The 20,588-nt window shown below is 40.7% G+C and overlaps 1 protein-coding gene across 7 annotated transcripts in view; it reads left to right on the forward strand.

Moving 5' to 3' along the window:
- The window catches only part of GEMIN8 (gem nuclear organelle associated protein 8), a 37,351-nt gene extending 17,305 nt beyond the window's left edge, over positions 1 to 20,046 (forward strand). For 4 of the 7 annotated variants that reach the window (XM_071812836.1, XM_071812837.1, XM_071812833.1 and 1 more), the window contains exons 6-8: positions 8,923 to 9,166; positions 19,471 to 19,657; positions 19,777 to 20,046. In XM_071812836.1, the coding sequence (XP_071668937.1) occupies positions 8,923 to 9,166; positions 19,471 to 19,657; positions 19,777 to 19,863 (518 nt within the window). In that variant the 3' untranslated portion in view covers positions 19,864 to 20,046. The remainder of the gene's footprint in view (positions 1 to 8,922; positions 9,167 to 19,470; positions 19,658 to 19,776) is intronic. The other 3 variants (XM_065860593.2, XM_065860601.2, XM_071812832.1) reach the window with 1 other exon arrangement.
- The last annotated feature ends 542 nt before the right edge of the window (positions 20,047 to 20,588 follow it).

Below are 20,588 nucleotides of genomic sequence, written 5' to 3' on the forward strand. Positions count from 1 at the left end.
GTGTCCTTCCCTTGCCATTAGTTACTGACCTCTGTCCTGAACAGGCTGTCAGGCTAGATGGGCTTTAATCTGATGGCTCTCCTCATGTAAAGTCTTCTCTTCCTCAAGTCACTTAAACACTTCCTTCACATATGAATTGCCCCATTGAAGTGACAGAGGGGAGACATGGAGCTCCCACTTGCTAAGAACTACAACTTGACTTTCTGAAGGGCAGGATGCCAAGTGCCTCTTTGAAAGGAGACAGTGCTCAGACTTGTGCTCCAGCAACCAACTCTGAAATTACTTCTAGTCATTTGACTTCTAGTCAAACATTTCCCTTCTGTGGAAGGCACAATAAATGCGCATCTGCAGGTTTTCTTTGGTGTATTTTCCCAATGGGGTTTTTTTGTGTGTTTTAAGATTGGGTAAGCAGTTCTCCTCGTATACTTAAGTATATTTCATTTAATTTACTAAAATGCTGAAATGACCAATGAGAAGCTCAGAGGCAAAGTAAGTTTCCAAAGCTGTCTCTCAGCCCTTTATTTCACAAGTTGTGATATATTTTGCTGATTCCTGTAGCTTGACCCTCTTTCTAGATGTCTCTTTCAAAACTTGGTCGGGCAGCACACTGTAGTTTACTAGCAATGTGGGAAAAGTGCATATTTACCTGCTGAAATTCATTTATCTGGATCAGAGATTGTTATTTAATTCTGCATGTCTGTGGTAATACTAAGCTATGGACTTGCCGGTTAACTGAAAGGTCATAGCCTGTCTATGTTTCCTTTCAGAAAATCACTGACATGGTTACAGGTTGCTCTCAAAAAACAATTATTCTTCAAATGTTTTAAATAAAGTAGCAGATTTCCTTGCTTATATTACAGAGTTGCTTTGTCATGTGATACAGTAACCAAACTTGAATTCAGCCATGTAGTCTGTGGCTGGAGGCAAGAAATAAATTTCAGTGTAAAGTTTGAATGTGGGAGTTTGATTTAGAAGACTGACACGGGCTACTCCTTTTTTTTTACCTGAAAGCACGAAACCATTGGTATTATTTAGCTGTCTAGCACTGCACATCATGGAACACTTTTTTTTCTGAGCGCATGTGCTTAATTTCTATTCAGGGCACATGTACCAAATGATTGTGAAACTCAAGTTTACTTTATGTGTTGGTTTGCGTTTAAAGCAGCAGTTTTAAATTTGAACATTTCCTTGTTCAGTCTCCTGGCTATGCTGGAAATGTATGTGTATATATGGATACAGTTATATATAGGTTTAAGTAATCCTTCCGTTTACTCTAGTGCTGGTCTCTGTCTGGCGTCAGCATTGTTGCCATCAGTGACAGATTGGAGTTGTCTTGGGGTATGGGAGTGCAGAGTCAGCTGGTCTGTATTTAATCTTATTGCTGTAGACTTGATCCTTACTAGAGGCAGCTGCCAGTGCCTGATCCTGTACTAATTCTAAGCAGTGGGGGTCGGTCAGCAACTTCCTGGCTGTTTAATTCTGTCAGATGGTACAAGCAAACAGTCTGGACACCTTGATGTCTTTGGTGTGACACAGACCCCCGGTTACGCCAGTCTCGCCTGTGTATTTTCCATCCTAGTTGCGCATATCACAGAATCATAGAATGGTTGGTTTGGAAAGGACCTCTGGAGATGCTCTAGTCCAACCTCCCTGATAAAGCAGGTTCACTCAGGGCATGTTGCACAGGAACGTGTCTAGGCTTTTTTAATATCTTCAGAGAAGGAGACTCCACAGCCTCTCTGGGTAAAACACATATACCTGATTATGAATTACATTTATAGCATTCAGATATCTAGAGCAGGCTTTCACTTGAGTTTCCACTGGGCTAGCCGGTTGCTTCATGTTCATGGGGTTTGATTGTTTCAGTTCATTTTCTGGTTGAGATAAGAATCCCCCCTCTTAATGGTTTAATTGTGCAAAGTAATAGAAGAAAATAAAAGGAAGGTGATTTGATGTTTAGCTGGGCAGTAACTGGTATAACCTACTGCTATTATAAGCATGGACATGAAGGCTTATATTGTTTCTGTCTAGCATCTTTGGCAGGTTTTTTTTGGAGGCCACAAGACAACCCTTCTTGGTTTTCAGTCCTATTTCTAAAACAGAAATTAGCTGCTTTATTCTCCAGTTAATTGTGTAACTTTCTACCAGTTATTTAACCCACAGATTTCAAAATAATGTGAGGTAGGAAAGTGTTAGATTTATGTTACAGAGTAATTCCAGTGAGGCATGTGATTAATTAACTTGAGAGGGATACATACCATCCAATAGCAAACCTGGAAGTGGAACACTTTGATTCTAACCTTACTTCCTGGCTTTCTGTTCATTTCTATTTCAAAGGTCCTTTCTCTCAGCTTGCTGTCGTGGTAAGTAATTTTGCTCTGTTTTTACAGAGCTGTCCTCTTTAGAATGTGTAGAAAAATCTGTATTATAGTGAAAGAAAAGGTATCAAACTGAATACTTCAGATTTTAAAAATCTGTTTGCTATCTGCTTAGACAGCCTGTTGCAACTGCATCTTTCTCGGGGAGTCCGCTTTCTCACCTTAGACTGTTTCCCACTTTTACCAGCAGGTTTGCAGTCAGACCGTGCTTGGATGAACACATCTCAGTGCCAAAGCCAGGTTAAACAATTTTTCTTCCCAACTTCTGCTCCTGTGCAGCCCCTTTAGTTCAGCATATGTGATGCCAAGACACTGAACTATACCAGGATTAAATATAACACTTTGGGGTGGTTTGATGTTGTTTTGGTTTGTGTTTTTTGTTTTGTTGGTTGTTTTGGGTTTTTTTGTTGGATTCTTTGTGTGGCCCCTTTGACAATTGTATTGGTATCCTTGAGGGGCCTGGGAGCTGGAGCATGCAGCTAAGGGAGAAGGAGGGGAGCAGAAACTGCGTAAGATGGTTTTGTAACTGAGGAAAGGAAAATGTCTCTTGAACCATGGTTTCACACTGCCACGAGCCTGCCAAGGAATCACATCTGCTCTTACTTCAAAGTCTGTAACAGAACATTTTCTTTTTTTTCTTGAAAATATTGCGTTGCTTGTAGATATATATGGCCAAATACTCAATTTCTTTTAACTCATTCCCTCTTCAACTAGCAGATGGAAAACTTGTCAGTGTAGACACTTGGGGTTTTAATATGTTCAGCATTTTTTATATTTTATTTCATGGTGGTTGTGACTGGTGACTGAGAGCTTATTATTGCAGGCAATTATTCTCCCAAAAAGACATTTTATTCCAAATTAGTGTTTTCAAGCCCCCTACAGCATTTGAGTTTTCTGCACAGATTAGGCTGCTGGCGTAGGAAGATACAGCCTAGATGTATCTACTTCTTTGAAGATCAGACTTCTCCTGTTAAAAAATGGGAAGAGGGAAGTTACATTGTGTCATCTGTAATCCTTTTGTTACCTTTTTTGCAAGCAAGAGGCTTTAAATTGAAGGATAAATTTAAACATATCTGTTTTTCCTAAGCTAGCTTCCTGTAATAGCTAGAATGAAGCTGTTTATTCCTCTGTAAAACTGTCGCTCTCTTCTTTCAGTACATTTCTACAATTTCTTTCAACTTGCTTAGTGTTCCAAAGTAACTCCCCAGCAAATCAGACCGTGCTGTTTCAGCAGCTTGGAATATTTTGTCTTTATGGATGTGGGGGTTAATTCGCAATTGTTTGTATCTCACAGGCTCCCACTGATGGAAACCTTTGTCCTGCAAAGCTTTGCACTTGATAAAGAGTAACGCTTGAGATGTCAGCTCTCTGGAAATCCAGAGCTCTGTAGAAATTAAAATCCTTGAATATCCTGTTTACAAATCCTCAGATTTAAATCTTTATTTTGTTGGAATTCCTTTAGGCAAAGATTTGTTTTTTCCCCATGATGTGCTTGGTTCATGCAAGTATGGGCATAATAAAATGATCTGATGGTATCACTTCAAAACAACCTGTCTGTAAGTTTATGGTAAAGATACTTAGCTTTTCTAGGCAGATGAAGAAGCTGGCATTTTGCTTTGAGAAGCCTGTGTGGGCAGAATATTTAACACAGCAGATAGGCTTGTGGGAAGTGGCATTCAAAGAGAGAACTAGGAGTTTTTAATCAGTAGAAATGGGTGGTGTTTTAACTGTTAGTGTGGGCTGCTCAAGATCAGCTCAGGTAGCATTTAAGACAAGATGAGAAAGCTCAGAAAGTGCACATGCAGCAGTAACAGAAAATCATTCCTTGTTTGAAATAAGCAGACAAATATGCAAATGGAGATATAGGTCTGTCCGAAATCATGGAAAAGAGAAAACAGATCAAGCCTGAGGAAAACACAACATTTCCTTGAAGAATAAATAATGTGCGAACTAAGCAAGAAATTGAAAGTCAGTAAAGGCCATTTGACCCTTAGGAGAAGCAAGCCCTTGGTCTCCTGCCATAAATAACTACCATGGTGTGGGGCAGAACGTGGCAGACCACAGTGTGTGTGCACCCAGAGAACTGTGGGGAAGGCTGCCTGTGTAAGAAACTTCAGGGTGCATATGGTCACTGGCTACAGGGAGCTCAGGGTTGGACGTATAAATATTAAGAGCTAAAAATGGTACAGGAAGCCACACAGTGCTGGATATGAGTTTTCCATTAAAGATCCAACATAGATAATTACACTCCCTACTTTTATCTTCTTTTAATGTTGAAAAGTCTCTCCATGGAGACTTCTCTCCAAATAAGGGAATTTGTTTGGGTTTTAGTTTTGTTGGTTTTTTTTTTCCTTGTTTTGGGGTGGGTTTTTTTGGTGTTTTGTTTTGTTTGGGGGTTTCTGTTTGGTTGGTTGGGCTTTTTTTAATAAGAAAAGGATGAATTCCAGAGAGGATTTTGTTTTTATTATTACTACTTAAGCTTCTCAAAGGATATTACAAAGAAAGAAGAGCAAATTGGATCAAACCTACAGAAAATATGACAATCTCCTTTTTATAAAATAAGAGAAACAAGACATCTGAGTTTCTAAGTGCCTATGGGGAAAATGGCTTATGTCTTTAAAGGCTTAGGTCATAGTTTTGCTGAAAGTATGTGAGAGGGTGTTTGTGTCTGCATGAAGCCTCAAATGCAGTGAATAGTGAAGATACTTGTTACTGTTTATCTTGCTTTTGGCAGTCCCTGAGAGTAGAGTTAGTTGTCTATATTTGTTCACTTTTCAGCTGATTAAGAGTCATCCATGAAAGGCGGGAAAAGGCGGCGGGGGGGCAGGAACAGCAAACCAAAACTTTCTTTTAAAATGCCTGGAATCACTGATGATGTCCTAGGATGCGGTACGAGTTAGGTAGAGATCTCAGTATTCCTTAAAGGTGAAGAAAAATGCCATTTACTGTGTTTGGAAGAAGATGTCTCAGCTGGTTTTGGCCAGGTAATGATGCCTTCCCAGCAGAACTGGACTTGTCAAGGAGAAGTTAATTCTGAAAAGAGCTTTAAGAGAGCAAGAGCATCTTTGGGAAGACATGGAAGTGACCAGTTAGGAAAATGTCAGTGATGCCTTTTCCTTTGTGCAGGAACCAACCACCACTTCAGCTGCCTGCCTTGTCTTGTGAACATTTGCAAATACTGTTCTATGACTGGGGGAAGCTGCCAGTAGTTGAAGAGGAATGCTGTAAAAGAAACCATGTTTATTTTAGTGTGTGTGAAGTGGATGGAAGTTAGAATTGTGTAAAAATTATTTGTTTCACATTTATAACATGGAAGCACAACGACTTAAAAATTTGGAGTGTAAAACTCTGAGAATGATCTGGGAACTTCATTGCTGCAGGCTGAGAATCAGTGTTTTGGTAAACCATGCTACCTAATTCATGGATGGATATTTGGTGCTTATTTCAGTGAAATTCTGGTTGCCTCTGTAGTTTTAGGGCTACAGACAGTTTATAATTTGGTTTGTTTGGGTTTTTTTTCCATTGTCAGATGCTGCTTGTCATCTTTTTGATGAAGAGGTAGTTGCACATTTAGCTAAAGTTGCATTGCTTTGTATTGTTTTTAAAATAAATTGTGAGGTAATGGAAAGAACTCAGACTGCTGGAAATAAGAGCATTTCTGCTTCCCAGCCCCTGTCCCACCAAAGCAAGTTTAGTGTGCATCTCAACAGGGCAAAACTTCCTCTGCTATCATCTATATCTTATCTCTATTTTTTGCGGAAAATACTCTTTTTGGAAAAGCGGTAGTTTATATACCCATTTATTTCCATGGCTTCTCTTCTCTTGATTGTCCATGACAGCAACTAGTGGTGTGACTGAAGGTGGAGTTTATTGTGGTGGTATCTCTCCACAAATAATTGATTTGAAACTGCAACCTATTCCACGCAGCTGCACTGGTATTACCCGCAGCAGCTGCTGTGTTCTGTGTTCAAATTTGACCTTTGGTACAAAAAACGGTGGGTCCCTTTAGCAGACTGCTGTCCCCAGCCTCTCTCAGGACTCTGTAGAGGTGATTTACATGTCTAAGACTGTCACAGAATTTCTGTGGGGATTTTTTAACTAGTAGATATGCAATAGCGGAAGTCAAGTTAAAAAGTTAAGGGCAGTGCATCTGATTAGTGTAAAGGAAAACATACTCCAAAAGTTCATTAGGTAATTTTGAGAATGGAATTGACATTGATATTATTTGGATGGTTAACATTAGGATGTGTGGGTTTATGAGCTACTCTGCGAGAAAATGGAGATTGATGTACACTGAACTGTAATCCATTTATCCATCATAAAGCTTCTCTTAGAGACCCATTTAATTTCCAGACAGAAGAATTCATTATCTATCTCCAGAGAAATTAATTTTTCTTAAGTGCTACGGTGTACAATGAGCTATCAGAGAGCATTCTGTAGCAAGCAAGCAAGGAAGCAGCTGTCTCTAGCATGGATTTATGGAACGAGTGAATAAAAAATTTCTGTGTGCAGTACAAACGTACAATGAATTATCTTTGTGCCCCAAAAGAGTCAACAAATAAAGTTTCAGTTCATTGCCCTGCTAGAGTTTTGCTGTGTAACCTCCAGTGGGAAACAGTGTTGATACAGCATAGATTTGTCTTTTCTGTCTAACACTACTCAGTGTAATTTGCATCAAGTTCATCCTTTTAAAGCCTGTTACCTCACTGTGGGCAGTCTGGGGTCCCAGGAATTTTGTTTCAGTGGGATGCAAGTGACCTGTGTAGCCACAGCCTGGGTGCTATAGCCTGTCCACATGGTGCTGGGCCTTCTGTAGGCAATGTTGGTTCTTCTAATTCAGACCTTCTGGGTAAAATGGCCTGACACCAAATAAATCTGACTCTTCCAAAAACACATATGGACTCTAATGTATGTTTCCTCATGAATTCTGGCAGTGCAGCCCACTTCATGGGGTGTGCCCTTAAAGCGAAATCACAGAAAGTGAAACAGCTCTCTGGAATAGATTGCTGAGAACTCCTCAAGCCCTCCTGCCCTTTGACTACCAACACAAAACTGTAGATGGTGTTTGAAATGCCAAGACAAAAGCTTCCTCTGTCACTATCAAACAAAAAGATGCCAGAATTGAAAATTCTGATTATACTGTTTAAAATACATATTTTTTGTGAATGAGGTACTTGGGATAATTCATTTAGGAAGGCTGACAGACAGTCAGTTGGCTGCTCTGTACAGTACTTTCCAGTGTAAAACTAAGCTGCAGATGTTTGACACAGATATATCAGGATACTTAACTTTTGGTTAGGGTTTGCAGATGTTGTGTGTTTTGTGGAAGCTAAATCCCTGTCTTAGGGGAAGGGGGGAAGATGTACATGGCACCAAATGCTGAAAAGCATGTCCTGTGTGTGACTAATGCATCCTGACCTGTGGACACTGTGTCCCTTTTGATGTTGTTGTTTTGGTTTGGTTTTGCCTTTTTTTTTTTTTTTAAGTGCTGTCATTAGTATGAAACTATTTCTGTGATGAAGTTTTGAGAACCGCCCTTCATTATTGGTAGGCAGAAGAGTTCAACCACCAGGTGATTTTCTTCATCTTGTGGAAAGACAGGTCCCCATAAGAAGGGAGTCTTGTATAGCACTTTGCTGTTTTAGCTGCACAGAGCATTATTTGTTCCATCAGAGCAGCACCCAGGAAACGGAGGTAAGTTTGGGCGCGTAAAATCGAGTTCTTGCTCCCTGATTGGGCTTACCGAAGAGGATTTTTGATGACAGATTGGTCCAAATGTTTCAGGTCTCTGAGCTGTTTTAAATCCTCTTTAAAAAATGTGGTGCGGGGATTTATGTTGTGTCCTGTTTTGGTTTGTCTACAAAGCAATAGCAGTAAGGCTGTCAGTTTTGAACTTCACAAGTCTTGAGAAATGGATGAGGTTGGATAGTTTACCTAAACACAATGCTTACAGCTGTGTTTCATTGGATGCACTTGATGGTGATACATTACAGACCAATTTGTTCATTTTCATAGAGTGGTAACATTACATTTTTGCTTGGCAATAGTTCAGCTAAAGCTGTGTTCTCCTGTGCACTGTTTCCTTATCTCAGCTATGAAGTAATTTATTTGGAAACAACTCTGTTGTTTGGTTATGGGTTTTGATTTGGGGGGGGGGGCTTTTTTGGGTGGGGAGTGAGGGGTTTGAGGTATTTGCTTTGTTTTTATTTTTTTCTTTTCAGGGCATATGTATGTTTTCTACAGTTTTAAGATTCAATTCCAGGATCAATTCTTTTCTCCCCACTTCTTCCAGCCCAACTTCGTCGTGATACTTAGCAGGAATTTGCCATTATGCATAATGAGCACAGCAGGAAAAGTACCATGCAATTTGTTTTCTAAGTTGCAGAAGCTGACAGCACCTTAGAATGTATGGATCTCATCCCTCTAGATCCAGCACAAATTTTAATATTTAATATTCAATGAATATGTAATACTAAAAAGTTAAAACAAAACATGATTGGTTGATAGTTCGGTAATTTACTTCTCTTGTGGTTTATTTGTCTAGGGAGACAGCAGCAGCTGGAAGCTGAGCAAGAGTACGTGGATGCTGATCAAGACCTTCACAGGACAGAGCGAACTGTGGAGCCGCCCACAGAGAGACCTGGGGAGAGGCGAATGGCAGAGATGAGGAAACTGTATGGTGCTGAAGCTGACAAAATCCAGGCAATGGAGGCAGCCTTGCAGCTGATCTTTGATAGAAACTGTGACAAAAAACAGCCCAAATACTGGCCCATTATTCCCCTTAAGCTGTGAGTACCTGGACTGTGCTCTGACCTGGTGCAGAGCTGTAGGGAAGGGTGCCTCAGGTTGTGCTGCTGAAAGAACAGACTGCAAATTTGGGGTTTGGTTGGGCTTTGAGGCAGAGGCTGTCAAGGGCATCATGTTCCTTTGCCCTGTGTTCCTTTTACACTGTCTGTCAGCAATGATCACAATCTGTTCTACCTACATGCAGTTGTCAAGTAGTAACAGGAGGGACCTCTCTAAAGTTATAGTTTCACACTTTTGACACCTGCCTACCTTGACCATTCTTGCAAGAAACATAATGATGTTTATACTCGGTAAACTGGGAAAACTCTAAAGCGATGCGAAAAAGACTATATGAATTGTCTGCTCTTCCCATTTAGGAAACTGAGTGATCCCATTTTTTAGTCTTATTTAACATAGTAGTATTTGGATCCCATTTAACATAGCACAGCTTGAAGTGTTGTGTCTGCTAATCTTGCTTTTTTTTTGAGAACAAGGAGACCACTGGCCAAGATACAACATATCAAATGACTGTAGCACAGCAATTTGAATTATTTTTCAAAGGTTTCTAATAAAGCAGGAAGTTTTTCTTCCAGGCTGATAATTGGCTGGCAGGAGTTCAATTCTAAAGCAACATTATATAGAAAAATGTTTTAATGAAAGGGGGTGAGGGGAGTGATGGAGAAGCCTGATGTGGCCCTTGTCTGTTGACAGAGAGAAACTGAAGAGGACAAAGTCCTCTTGGGGCCAGTGCCTACAGTGATTTTTTTGCCATTCTAATAAAATCATCTAATGGATTTGAAGCTTTAAAGACGACATTAATTTGATAGACTACGGGTACATCCGGATGCTATATATGGAGGTGTGGAAGCTATGTACCCCTGAGGGCTATGTTTATTTTAGGTGCAGCTTTCCAGTGCCCACCTGCGTATTACATGCACAAAGCTTAAACGTAGGCAAGTTGGATGTGCGTCTGTGTGTGCTCATCTATCTGCTCGGGCTGTTGGGCTCCACTTCAGTCGCTCTTTACTTTTGGTCAATTATGCTTGCTCCGCTAATAGCTGACCAGGTGGAGTGAGGCACACAAGTGGTCTATATTAGAGAGGCAGAATTGGCCCCGCAGTACTGGTGACCCGTCAGAAAATGGTACCCTGACCATTTCCAAGGACTTTCTGTGAAGCACTGCGACTACGTATTGTGTGCCGAAGGGCTCTAGTTCTATTAAGCAGCATTTGCCAGGGCAAAGGAACCTTATGCTGTTCTAATTGTGACAAACATTCATGTGCCTACTTGGTAACAGAGGAAGGTCACAACTGAAATTCTAACTTCAGTTCGTGCCCACTGTGTGTGATGGTGTATCTCTGTAGCATGTGTAGTTTGTAATACACACCAGCAGTTGCTGTGCCCTCTGCCACCAAAGCAATTCTGTGGTGTGGTTTGAAATAGCTTTGTTTTTACTAGTAGTTGCTATGTTTTTTCCAAGCAGCATTTTCATTTCAGTTCCACCTCCTTCACTTTAGATGTAATGAGATGGAGTTAAATTGAACACTGAAATTAAAAGCTCCCAGTCTCCAATACTTAGGGTGTGATTAATCTGAAAAAAATTGTGTGAGACAGGAGAGGGAAGAGGGTTATGAACAGTCCTGCATTTGTCTTCACTCTTGTTTTTGGCAGATTTTGTCAGAAACTCAGTGTTTTGTTTGGACTTCCTTTTATTGACCAAATAAATTCTCTTTTTAACACCTTGTAATTTATTTTTATGTTATTGTAAATAAACTTCTATAATTTAGCACTGCAGTCCTCAGATGCTAAGGCTTTCTTTTAGCTGTTGTATTGTTTAAGGAAGACTGAACTTACAGCAAGGACAGTTTTAACATATTGAGAAGCGTGAAGAGTGTTGACAGGACTTCGGCAGGAGTGCCAGTCAATACCACACACGCATGGTATGGTACAAAATGAATGGGAGGGTTGTTGCAACTGCTGGGGGAAAACCCTGTCCCAGATTAACATGCATAGATCTTTCTGTTCCTATTTGAAATATTTCCAGTGCAGTGATAGTGTCTCTCCTGCACAGTTCAGTACAGAAGAAAGAAACTATGGGTGGGACTGAGCTGTTCTTATTGGGTATAAGCACCCCAGTTCCCAGTTCTTGCTGTGGTTGTTTCTCCAGCCAACTGGTTCTACTAGCAGAAGCAGAAATTCTTGTCTCCAAAAGTGTTTGTAGAGACCTCATACAAGACAAACATTGATTCCTTTCCTGCTTCAGATGAAGCACACAAGAAACTCCCTTGCCTTTGGTTCTTTTAACTATTTCTAAGGTGTAATATACTTCATGAGGTTGAAACTAGAGACAACTGAATGAAATGTTCCCTATGAACTCTGTGCTAGGACCCGAAAGGGGGGAATACACTACTGCAGACTTAGAATTGCTGACAATCTCTATACTGCTCCCAAAGTTCAGGTAATGGGCTGTTGCTGGTAGTTCAGTAGAACCTGGGGGTTTTGTGTTGCAGTTCTTTTATTCCATCTCCTGTGTCATCTTAAATTTCCAAGAAATATCTTGCATAAAAACATGCTCACGGAAGCAATGCAACTGCAACTAAAAAATGCCTGTTCAGTCAGAATGTCTGTAGCATTCACCTTTCTTGCACATACATACTATGCGGCAATCCTCAATTATGGGACCGTGTGTGCTATTTTTCCCCCAAATACAATGTTATGCCAGCCTCTTGACTAGAACACAACTGTGGTGCTGCAGACTTGATTCTTCCTCGTCCTGGATGTTACACCTTTGCTTTCAGTTCCACCACCTGCTTGTACAGTCCTGCCCAAAGGGACTCCTTCACTTGCTGGTGGTGCCATTTCTCATGAGCTTTTCCCAGCTCCAGTCGAAGGAATTATGCCCTGAAGTCACAAGTACAAGTTGTCAAACCAACAATTAGTCTTAATTTCAGAAACAGGTTTCCTCATCTGCTACACGCAAATATGCAAATCAGCCTCATCTTCAGAAGAAGAGTTTGCAATTGTTCGAAGACATCTTGAAGATTGGAGAGAAATAGTAATAGGACTTTTCTACAGAAAACATTCTCAAAATAAATGTAAAAAAACCTTTCAGAACTGGCACACTGTAAATTTAACATATAAATGAAACAATGACCTCTATGTTTCCTACCGAAAGAGAAATTGCTTACTCTTATGCACTGGTGACATTGTGAAGAAGACTCCTCCTTTTAGAATTATGTTCCCATAAAGCTGCTGACAGTTTAGCGTGCCTGTGTATGCAGGCAAACTGAGAAGAGATTAAACAATTTTGATGAGTGTTACTTTTCTTTTAATCAGCTTTATTGGTAAGTAGTCATCCTTTTTGATGGTAGCCTTGCATAATGACTAGCCACAGACATCTTATACTTAGAAGAAGCTTTAAAAAAAGCAACCTAAGTTTCCATAACAACCTTTGTGAAGAATAAACACGTATATAATCTATATGGATTTGTTCACTCGCATCTTCTTCTTTTTGCAAAAGCTTCTCATTAATTGTATGAAATTTATTTTAAATATTGTCATCTGCGTCTCTGCTTGCATTAATAGGAGTCCAGCTCTTATTTAATAGAAATTGAGAAGACTCTCTGATTCAGCTGGTGGAATTTGGATTTTTAAGTATGATTTTTGGCATGCTGGTCAGAATATTTTGGCTGAAAGTATTACAGAGGGGCCAAGATTATTGCCCAAAATGTGAAATACAGTCTGTCGAAAGGAAATGTCCAGAACCCTGTTTTCCTTCTGGTTTGTTAAAAGTTACTGGGGAATATACTATTTGATAAATAATACATTATTGCTGTGACAAAATTTTGTCTTCTTGTTTGTGTGCTAATTCATCAGCCATCTACCCTGTCTAACCTGCTGTGTTGTCTCCTGTGATCCCATCTGGATAGTTCAAAGGAAAAAGATTCTTAGGGGCTTTCTCCCAGGTAGAACAGCAGCCTGTGAGGGAGCCTTGGTGGCTCCTGAAGGTGGTTATAGCCAGTATGTGACGTTCAAGGCCTCACATTCCTTCATATACTCTGGCGTCGCCGGTACGCAGATGTGTGTGCCATGGAGCTCCGGGCAGGTGATAGACCGTGATGTTGCTATTTGCGCATTCTCTTGGAAACTTGGCTGTCATAGCAGAAGAATTGCTTGGACTCGGTCCATTCTTTGAAGAAGGTGACTGCACGTGCATCAACCTCAACTATTAATTTTGGAAGGGCAGAAGCAGTGCAGAGGTCTTGCTTGACCAAAAGTGGAGAAAGACTTGCTCATCTTGAGCTTTGCGTGTGTAATCAAGATTCTCTGTGCCTGGATCCTATTAATTACACAGTTACAGAAGGATTTTTTTTCCCCTTTAATCATGAATCATTTTCTTCTAAGAAAGTCAGCAAACAGAATAACCGAGAACATACATAGTTTTTGAAAATAAAATACTTTTCAGCCTAATGCAATACCACTGCTGGTTTCCTAAACTACACTGAGATCTTTTGCCTACAAAGCCTTTTGAAAAGCCAGAATATACAAAACTGCTGTCCCTCAACTGTTGCTTACAGCCATCCCAAAGAAATACCTTTGTGGGGAGGGATGAGAAAAGTGGAAAGGATCGGTAGGGAGTTTTTCCAAATACCGTTCAGGGTGGTCATCGTTAATTTTTAGACTTTTAGATTAAAGCAATGGTTTACCAAAATGTGAGTTTTTTAAAGATGTGAATCAGAAGTCTGTCAGGGGCTTTTAAAAATTGAGCTACACCACTGTCTTGGGATGTCCCTAAGCTGCACCATACTGGAAGCTAGGAAGGGGTAACAAAATATTGCTTTATTCGTGGAATTTTCTTACCTTGTCCTCTAGACAGCTGCCATTGGGTGATGGCATAGGAAGCTGACTCTAACTTTGATCTATTTATAGCAATTTTTAGAACATTTCCAAGTGAAGATCGAGATTGAAATATTAGTCCTGAGGTTCAGCTTTCGGCTATCCCATGCATACTTTTTTCTAGGTACAGAAATCACTCCTGTGGCTCAAGTCCACCAAAGTTTATTGTCATCAAGGTCTGCCAGCAGCTCTGAATGGCATGATCACTCCCTTGCTGTAAATCAAAACCAGTCAAGTTGGTAGAGCCCTACTGCTAAGCTGTTTAATGTAACCCCATTTATTTATTGCAAAAAGGATTACGGGAACCACTCACACAATTGGATGAGCAGATCTATCTATGCAATGTGGCAAACTCCACAGGCATGAGCATTCATGAGGCAGTGTTGCCACCACTAGAAGACAACATATGAGCATGTTTTAGTAGCATTTGGAGCCTTCAAGGATTTTTCCTACTTTGGTATAAAAACAATCCCTTTGCATTTCTTTCACCAGCCATGCTCACCAACTCTCTTTTATCACAAGACACCTGGAAAAACCTGTTTATTTTCCTTGCTGAACACAGAAGGTAATACTTACCACGTTCCAGTATTTAAAGGGTGGCTACAAAGAAGATGGAAATTCCCTTTTAACAAGGGGTCACATGGAAAAGGCAGGTGTAATGGGTACAAGTTACTCCTGGGGAGATTCCAATTGGACACAGAAGGGAAATTTTTCACTATGAGAACAATCAGCCATGGAATTATCTCCCCAGCATTGGACACTTTTAAGATTCACCTGGACAGGGTGCTGGGCCAGCTTGTCTAGACCATGCTTTTGCTGAGAAAGCTCGGACCAGATGATCCTTGTGGCTCCCTCCAACCTGGTATTGTATGATTCTATGATTTTGGGCAAACCTATAGAAGGGTTTATCTCAAGATTTCTAATTATTTTCTTCATTAGTACTTTGTATGTAAGTGTGTCTTGAGTTTGCAGGTTTGCATACGCTTTGCCAAGGAGCATACTTGCATGATTTAGGTTCATACCCTTTGCTGCAGTGTGGACTCCAGCAGGAACTGGAAACCCAAGATTCAGTCAGCCCTTTTGGTCTAGACATGTACAGGCATCCAGCAAGAAACAGTCTGTGCCTTGTATTACATTAATTTTGTTTCTCACATAGCTAAGTCTTATTCCCATCCTTTGCTCTGGACAGAAAAAGATCTCCTGGGTCATCACATCTAGTTTTTGCTACCTCCGGCAACCACATCATCTAATCCATTTCAGAAACTAATTAGGCTCCACTTTAAAACAAATTCCATTTCCTGTCACCCCCACTTCTGCTAGTTAAGACTGCATGGCCCACTTCTCCATTGCAAGGCATAATAAAATCCCAAGACTGCCACAAGTTTAAGTTGTCCTTTGTCAGAGAGCTCCAAAAATCTAAATGCAGGTACAGATTATGTATCTTGAGGGTTGTTTTTTGTATTAATTATGGTACTGTAATATCCTCCCCCAGGCAGAGAAAAGGAGTTACCATTGTGACAGAAGTAAATGCTTGAAGTATGTTTTTACTTAAGAAATAATTCATCAAAGGTCACACTTCTGGTCTGTAGTGTATTCCATGAAGTGGTTGAGTAATAACCAAAGGCTCCCCTCCCACTGTCCTCCTCTCATGCAAAGTGGTGAGGTTGACCTAAAATTTCAGCCAGTTAAGCACTCAAAACACAGAAGTTGGATGAGTTGCTCCAAACAGAATAATCCTTACATGGCTGTAGAATATAAATCTGAAATGGACTGTAAACCAAAAGCGATCAAAAAAATAATAAGCAATACATAATTATTATATCTGGGAAGGCAGGAATAATCATGACTTTTTAACAATTTTCTATGTATGTGTTGATGAATTTAGGATTTCCAGTGATGCCAGATCACCCTGCGCTAGAGACAAGAAAGTATTTGTTATACTTAGTCTTCCTGAGCGTGACGTGACGTTTTCATTAGTATTGCTCTGCTACAGCTCTGTGTCCCAGCAGTGCCACAGCTGCCTTGTGGTCCTGTTCTGGTGTCACCACCCTGGGCATTGCAGGGGCACACATGAAGTCCTTACTTGGCACCTCCTTTGGGAAGCCCTGCAGCTGAGCAGCACTCATGGGGGCTCTTTTTATCATTATATACTGGTCCTGCAGTCTTTATTACTGGTTTTTTTTTTTTGCTGGCCATTGAACCCAGAACATGCAAACCCTACTGCCTGTTTCGAGACTTGCTCTTGCTCTGAAAGCCATGATGCTGAGAGCGTGATGTATGTGACACGACTGGGTAACAGGCCGTGATGTCATAAATGCCAGATGATTGATTGATTTCAGGAACACACCAGAAAGAACAGCTGCGCTGTGCTAGAGAAAGTCCTTAATCCAGAAAAGTCCCTACTCCAGAACTGCTCTACCAGCAAAGAAAATAGAGAAAATAACTGACAAAATAATGCTCAGTGCACCCTCCGAAAATCCTTCTTCAGGTCACGTAGAGCTGCTGTGTGAGAGCATAAACATGTATCTCCGGATTGCAAAAGTGCTTCTATAGATTACTTTTACAGAGATTAGTTATTTGCCCTTCACAAGTGTGTTTTACTACGCAGCTCTGCTCTAGGAAGATGTCCTATACTTGCCCTGTCAACAGCAGTTAAATCTTGTTTGGAAGGGGAAAAAAAGCTGCCTTACTTGTAGTCTCTTCCCTTCAGTATCTCTTTTAGTCCAGCAGTGTTACTTGCATTATTCAAGTCTAGCAAAATGAAATGCGTTTCTACAGCGTGGCAATGGCTAAAGCTTTTTTGTGGTAAATACATTGATGATAATTAACTGCACTAGTATCTTGCATTACATTGTGGAAACTGTCATTCCAGGCATAACCTGCAGTGCCATAGTCCCTGTCAGCATAACAGAATTGTTCACTTCAGCCCAAGAAGATACCACATCCTGCTGGAATAAAACATACCCACAGTTTATATTGTCAAAACTTTAAAATACCATATTAAAAAACAGTAATTGAACAATTTTGTTTAACTTTGTGCCATGCTTTTGAAGCATGAAACCACTATAATGCTAGAAAACATGCGACATAATCTCAAGTATAATGTAGATTTTTTTTTTTTTTTCCAATAGGGTGCCCAAAATTATGATTGGGAAGAGCAAGTGTTGAAAAAAAGCAACCTTTAAGATGTTGAAAGGCTTAGCAGTTGCACTTTGCAGGGCTTGAAATAACATCTGAATGTAGGAAAAAGCGCCTACACTGCCTCTGCCATCACTGCCATCCCCATAAAGCTATCTGCAATTAAGTGGATGTGCACTGTGATGCATTTTTATGGCAACATCCATCATACTTGAGATCTCCAAGGACTCAGCTGAGCAGTTTTCGGGGTTTCTCCTACCTTGGTCATTTGCAGTCCACCGATGCTCTCTTCTTGCTCCCTCATCTTCTTTTTCACCAAGGCTCCTACCCAGCTGTATCCCTTTCACCCCAGTGTAAGCTCTTCTGCAGCCTGATTCTGCTCGCTCATCTCAGCTCCTACACTTCTGTCCCCCTCCCACATGTAGGGCACAAAATGTTGCCCAGACACTCAGCAGCCACTAAAGCAAATGAGAAGGACTAATCTAGATGACCAGAAAGACATCAGTGCCTCTTGGCACCATCAGTGCTGAAAACAGAAAGTACTGAAACCCCACAGCATTGTCCCTGAGCTGTCGGTGGCTGAGGGAAGCTCACCCTCTCCTCTTTTTCCTAATGAAACCACAAAACCCCCTCACTGCTGTGCAAGGGCTGGGATGGGTGTCACTGCCAGTTCATCACTCTGGGTAGACGCCAGTCAATCACCCACAGTAAATAACCCCACTTATCTTAACTAGTGAACAAAGCCCTTCTGGAGTCGCAGTGCAATGAAACTTCCACAGTCCTGTTGAGCACCAGGGGAAGCTTTTGTAAGACTTTCCCCTAGTGGGAGAAACAATTACTGGATACAGACCCTGGACCTCACAATCCCTCTGCTTAATTTATAGTGTGTCTCAACAGTACATCTCTGTCAACTCCATCTCTCCAACGACAAGGCATAACGGTAATTTAGGAGCTCAGTCCTTTGAAAGACCAACCAGGCAACCATGATCTATTCCCACTCAGTGGATGAGGACATTGCTAAGGCAGTTTCTCAATTTACGAATGATTTTATCTCTTTTTTTCTCTCTCTCTTCAGCCCTCTTTTCCAGCTGGCATCCCATTTTCTACTTTTCCAGTGGGCATCGCTTCAGCTCAGCATGATCCTTCCAAGAGGGAACAGTAGCCTATTTAGAGCTTAAACCACATAGAGATTTACTGGCTGGAACCCCAGAGAACAACCTAGCAAGAGGCTGATGAGGGCACTTAGCCAGATCCTCTCCAAAACATTGCTGTTAAAAGAACCTGATATGCATGTTAAGTAAACATCAAATATGCAAAACCCGGCACATGTAACATGCAGATAATAGCATAAGGTAATGGGCCCTGTCTCCAAATAAATAACAGAACTCTCATAACCACAGGCAGTTCCAGTATTTTCTGTTCACTTTCAATGTCTTCTGAATGGGTGCTATCTATAATATAATAAAACTCCCACAGGTTCCAGAGGACTAGGATTTAGTGTTAAATCCTGGCTAAAACAAGGGGAAGAAATTTCTCTTACACACCACCAGGCAAAAACTGTAGAATAAATGTGATCCAGGAAGTTATTATATAAAGGCGTTGATAATTTCATTTGCATATAAAATAATAACAAGAGCGGAAGCTAAATTATCTCATATATACAGAAACCCTGGGTGTTCAGGATTGGCTACTCATTATTCTCTTGTCATATAAAACAATTCAGTCTGCAGCTGCATTTCTCTCTCACAAATCCAATTCAATCAAGAGAACCGAAACATCATTAGCAAACCCACTGATTTATCCACCAGTAAAGTGCTGATACAGGCTTCTATTCCTGCTGCTAATAAATTCTCTTCATAGCAGTGTTTGCTCTCTCTAGGGATCTCCCATTAGTTTAATGGCTACAGGTTTCTAACTTTACTGCTGGAATCCTTCAGCCTGAAAATCAATAATAGTAGAGTCCAAAACCTGTGGGAGTCACAGCAAAGAAAGGACACAAGCCCAAAACATCCATCCAGTTGCTACAGAGATGTGCTTACACGTAACTGCAGGTGAAGTAGCACCTGGTCCCTTAAAAAATGCTGTAATAAGACTTCTTTTCTTTTGAAATATAACCATTGTCTCCTGTTTTGGTCATGACTTCCTTTCCCTGTTTCCCTCAGTGGTCTTGCCTCTCTCTCTGTACCTTTCCCTGGCTTCTATTTGGTTTATCACCGTAATTGCCATCTGGCCAGGCTCGTTCACCTCTGCTCTGGCCTTTCTTCTCCTGCAGAAATGCAGCAGCTCTGAAAACTTCTGCTAGGCATTGTCTCCTGTTCCTCCTGCACATCATCTACCACCGGGGTTCTGGGCCGTCACCTCCGAGCTCATCACAGCATCATCCTGCTGCTGCTTCCATATGTGTTGACTCCTACACACTATTTCAAGGCCTGGGCACGCACTTCTGCATCGTTTTCAAGGTGAGCTCCAAACAGGGAAGGCCCAAGGGGTGTCAGAAGTGCCATTATCTTCTGGGAATAATTTCCAAGATGCAGTTTCTGTAACTTCTTTAACAGTTCTGTGTCATTTTGTCTGCCAGATTCATGTGATGTTTGGTTTGCCTGTGGCCCGTTCATCTTTTAAACACAAAGAAGTTATTTCCTTGGAATACTGGAGGCCAGAATAAATGTTCTCGGCTATCTGGCAGCTAAGAAACACTTCCGTTTGGCCTGAACTTTCCAAATACACCTATGACAGTAGGCCATGTTTAATATAGCTTTAATAAAAAGTTTTATTACATTCCTCTCTTGGATTGGTATTATTATTCTACTTGCTGAACATGATAGCCAAGATAACAAGAATCAGATAACAACAGTCTTAAAAAGAGAGATCTTAATTTATAAAATACAGGCTTTACAATCTATCTTATGCATGCTATAAATAAAATGTAAAATGATTACTAATGTACTTACACTTTCATTTATTTACTTTTTCATCTCTCCTAATTGCAGAATGGATATATATGGGTGACTAGAGTGTTGTGATTTTTTTATTTTTAATCATATGCTCAGGCAGTTGCAAAAATTCAGTGTCTGGACTGAAAATAGGAGAAAAATGCCTATGTTTAGAATAGCTGTTTGGATTTTTTCAAGAAAAAGCACACCATGTTTATTAGCCTGGATGTTAAACTAATCTTGCAAAACCAAGATTCAATATCAAACATCATCTCATTGTTATTTTTCAAGCTCCTCAGTTGCATTCATCCTGGTGGGTCTTTCCTGGAAGGTTCTCACTTATCTGACCTGTGTGGCTTGTGCCATTTTTATTCCTGAATGTCACATTTCTGGCGGGTCTAATGCGTTTGGCTTTCTGTGCAATCAGGAGGAGGTGAAGCGTTTCCATGGTGCCAGC

Source organism: Patagioenas fasciata, chromosome 1, assembly GCF_037038585.1.
Source record: "Patagioenas fasciata isolate bPatFas1 chromosome 1, bPatFas1.hap1, whole genome shotgun sequence".
NCBI lineage: Eukaryota > Metazoa > Chordata > Aves > Columbiformes > Columbidae > Patagioenas > Patagioenas fasciata.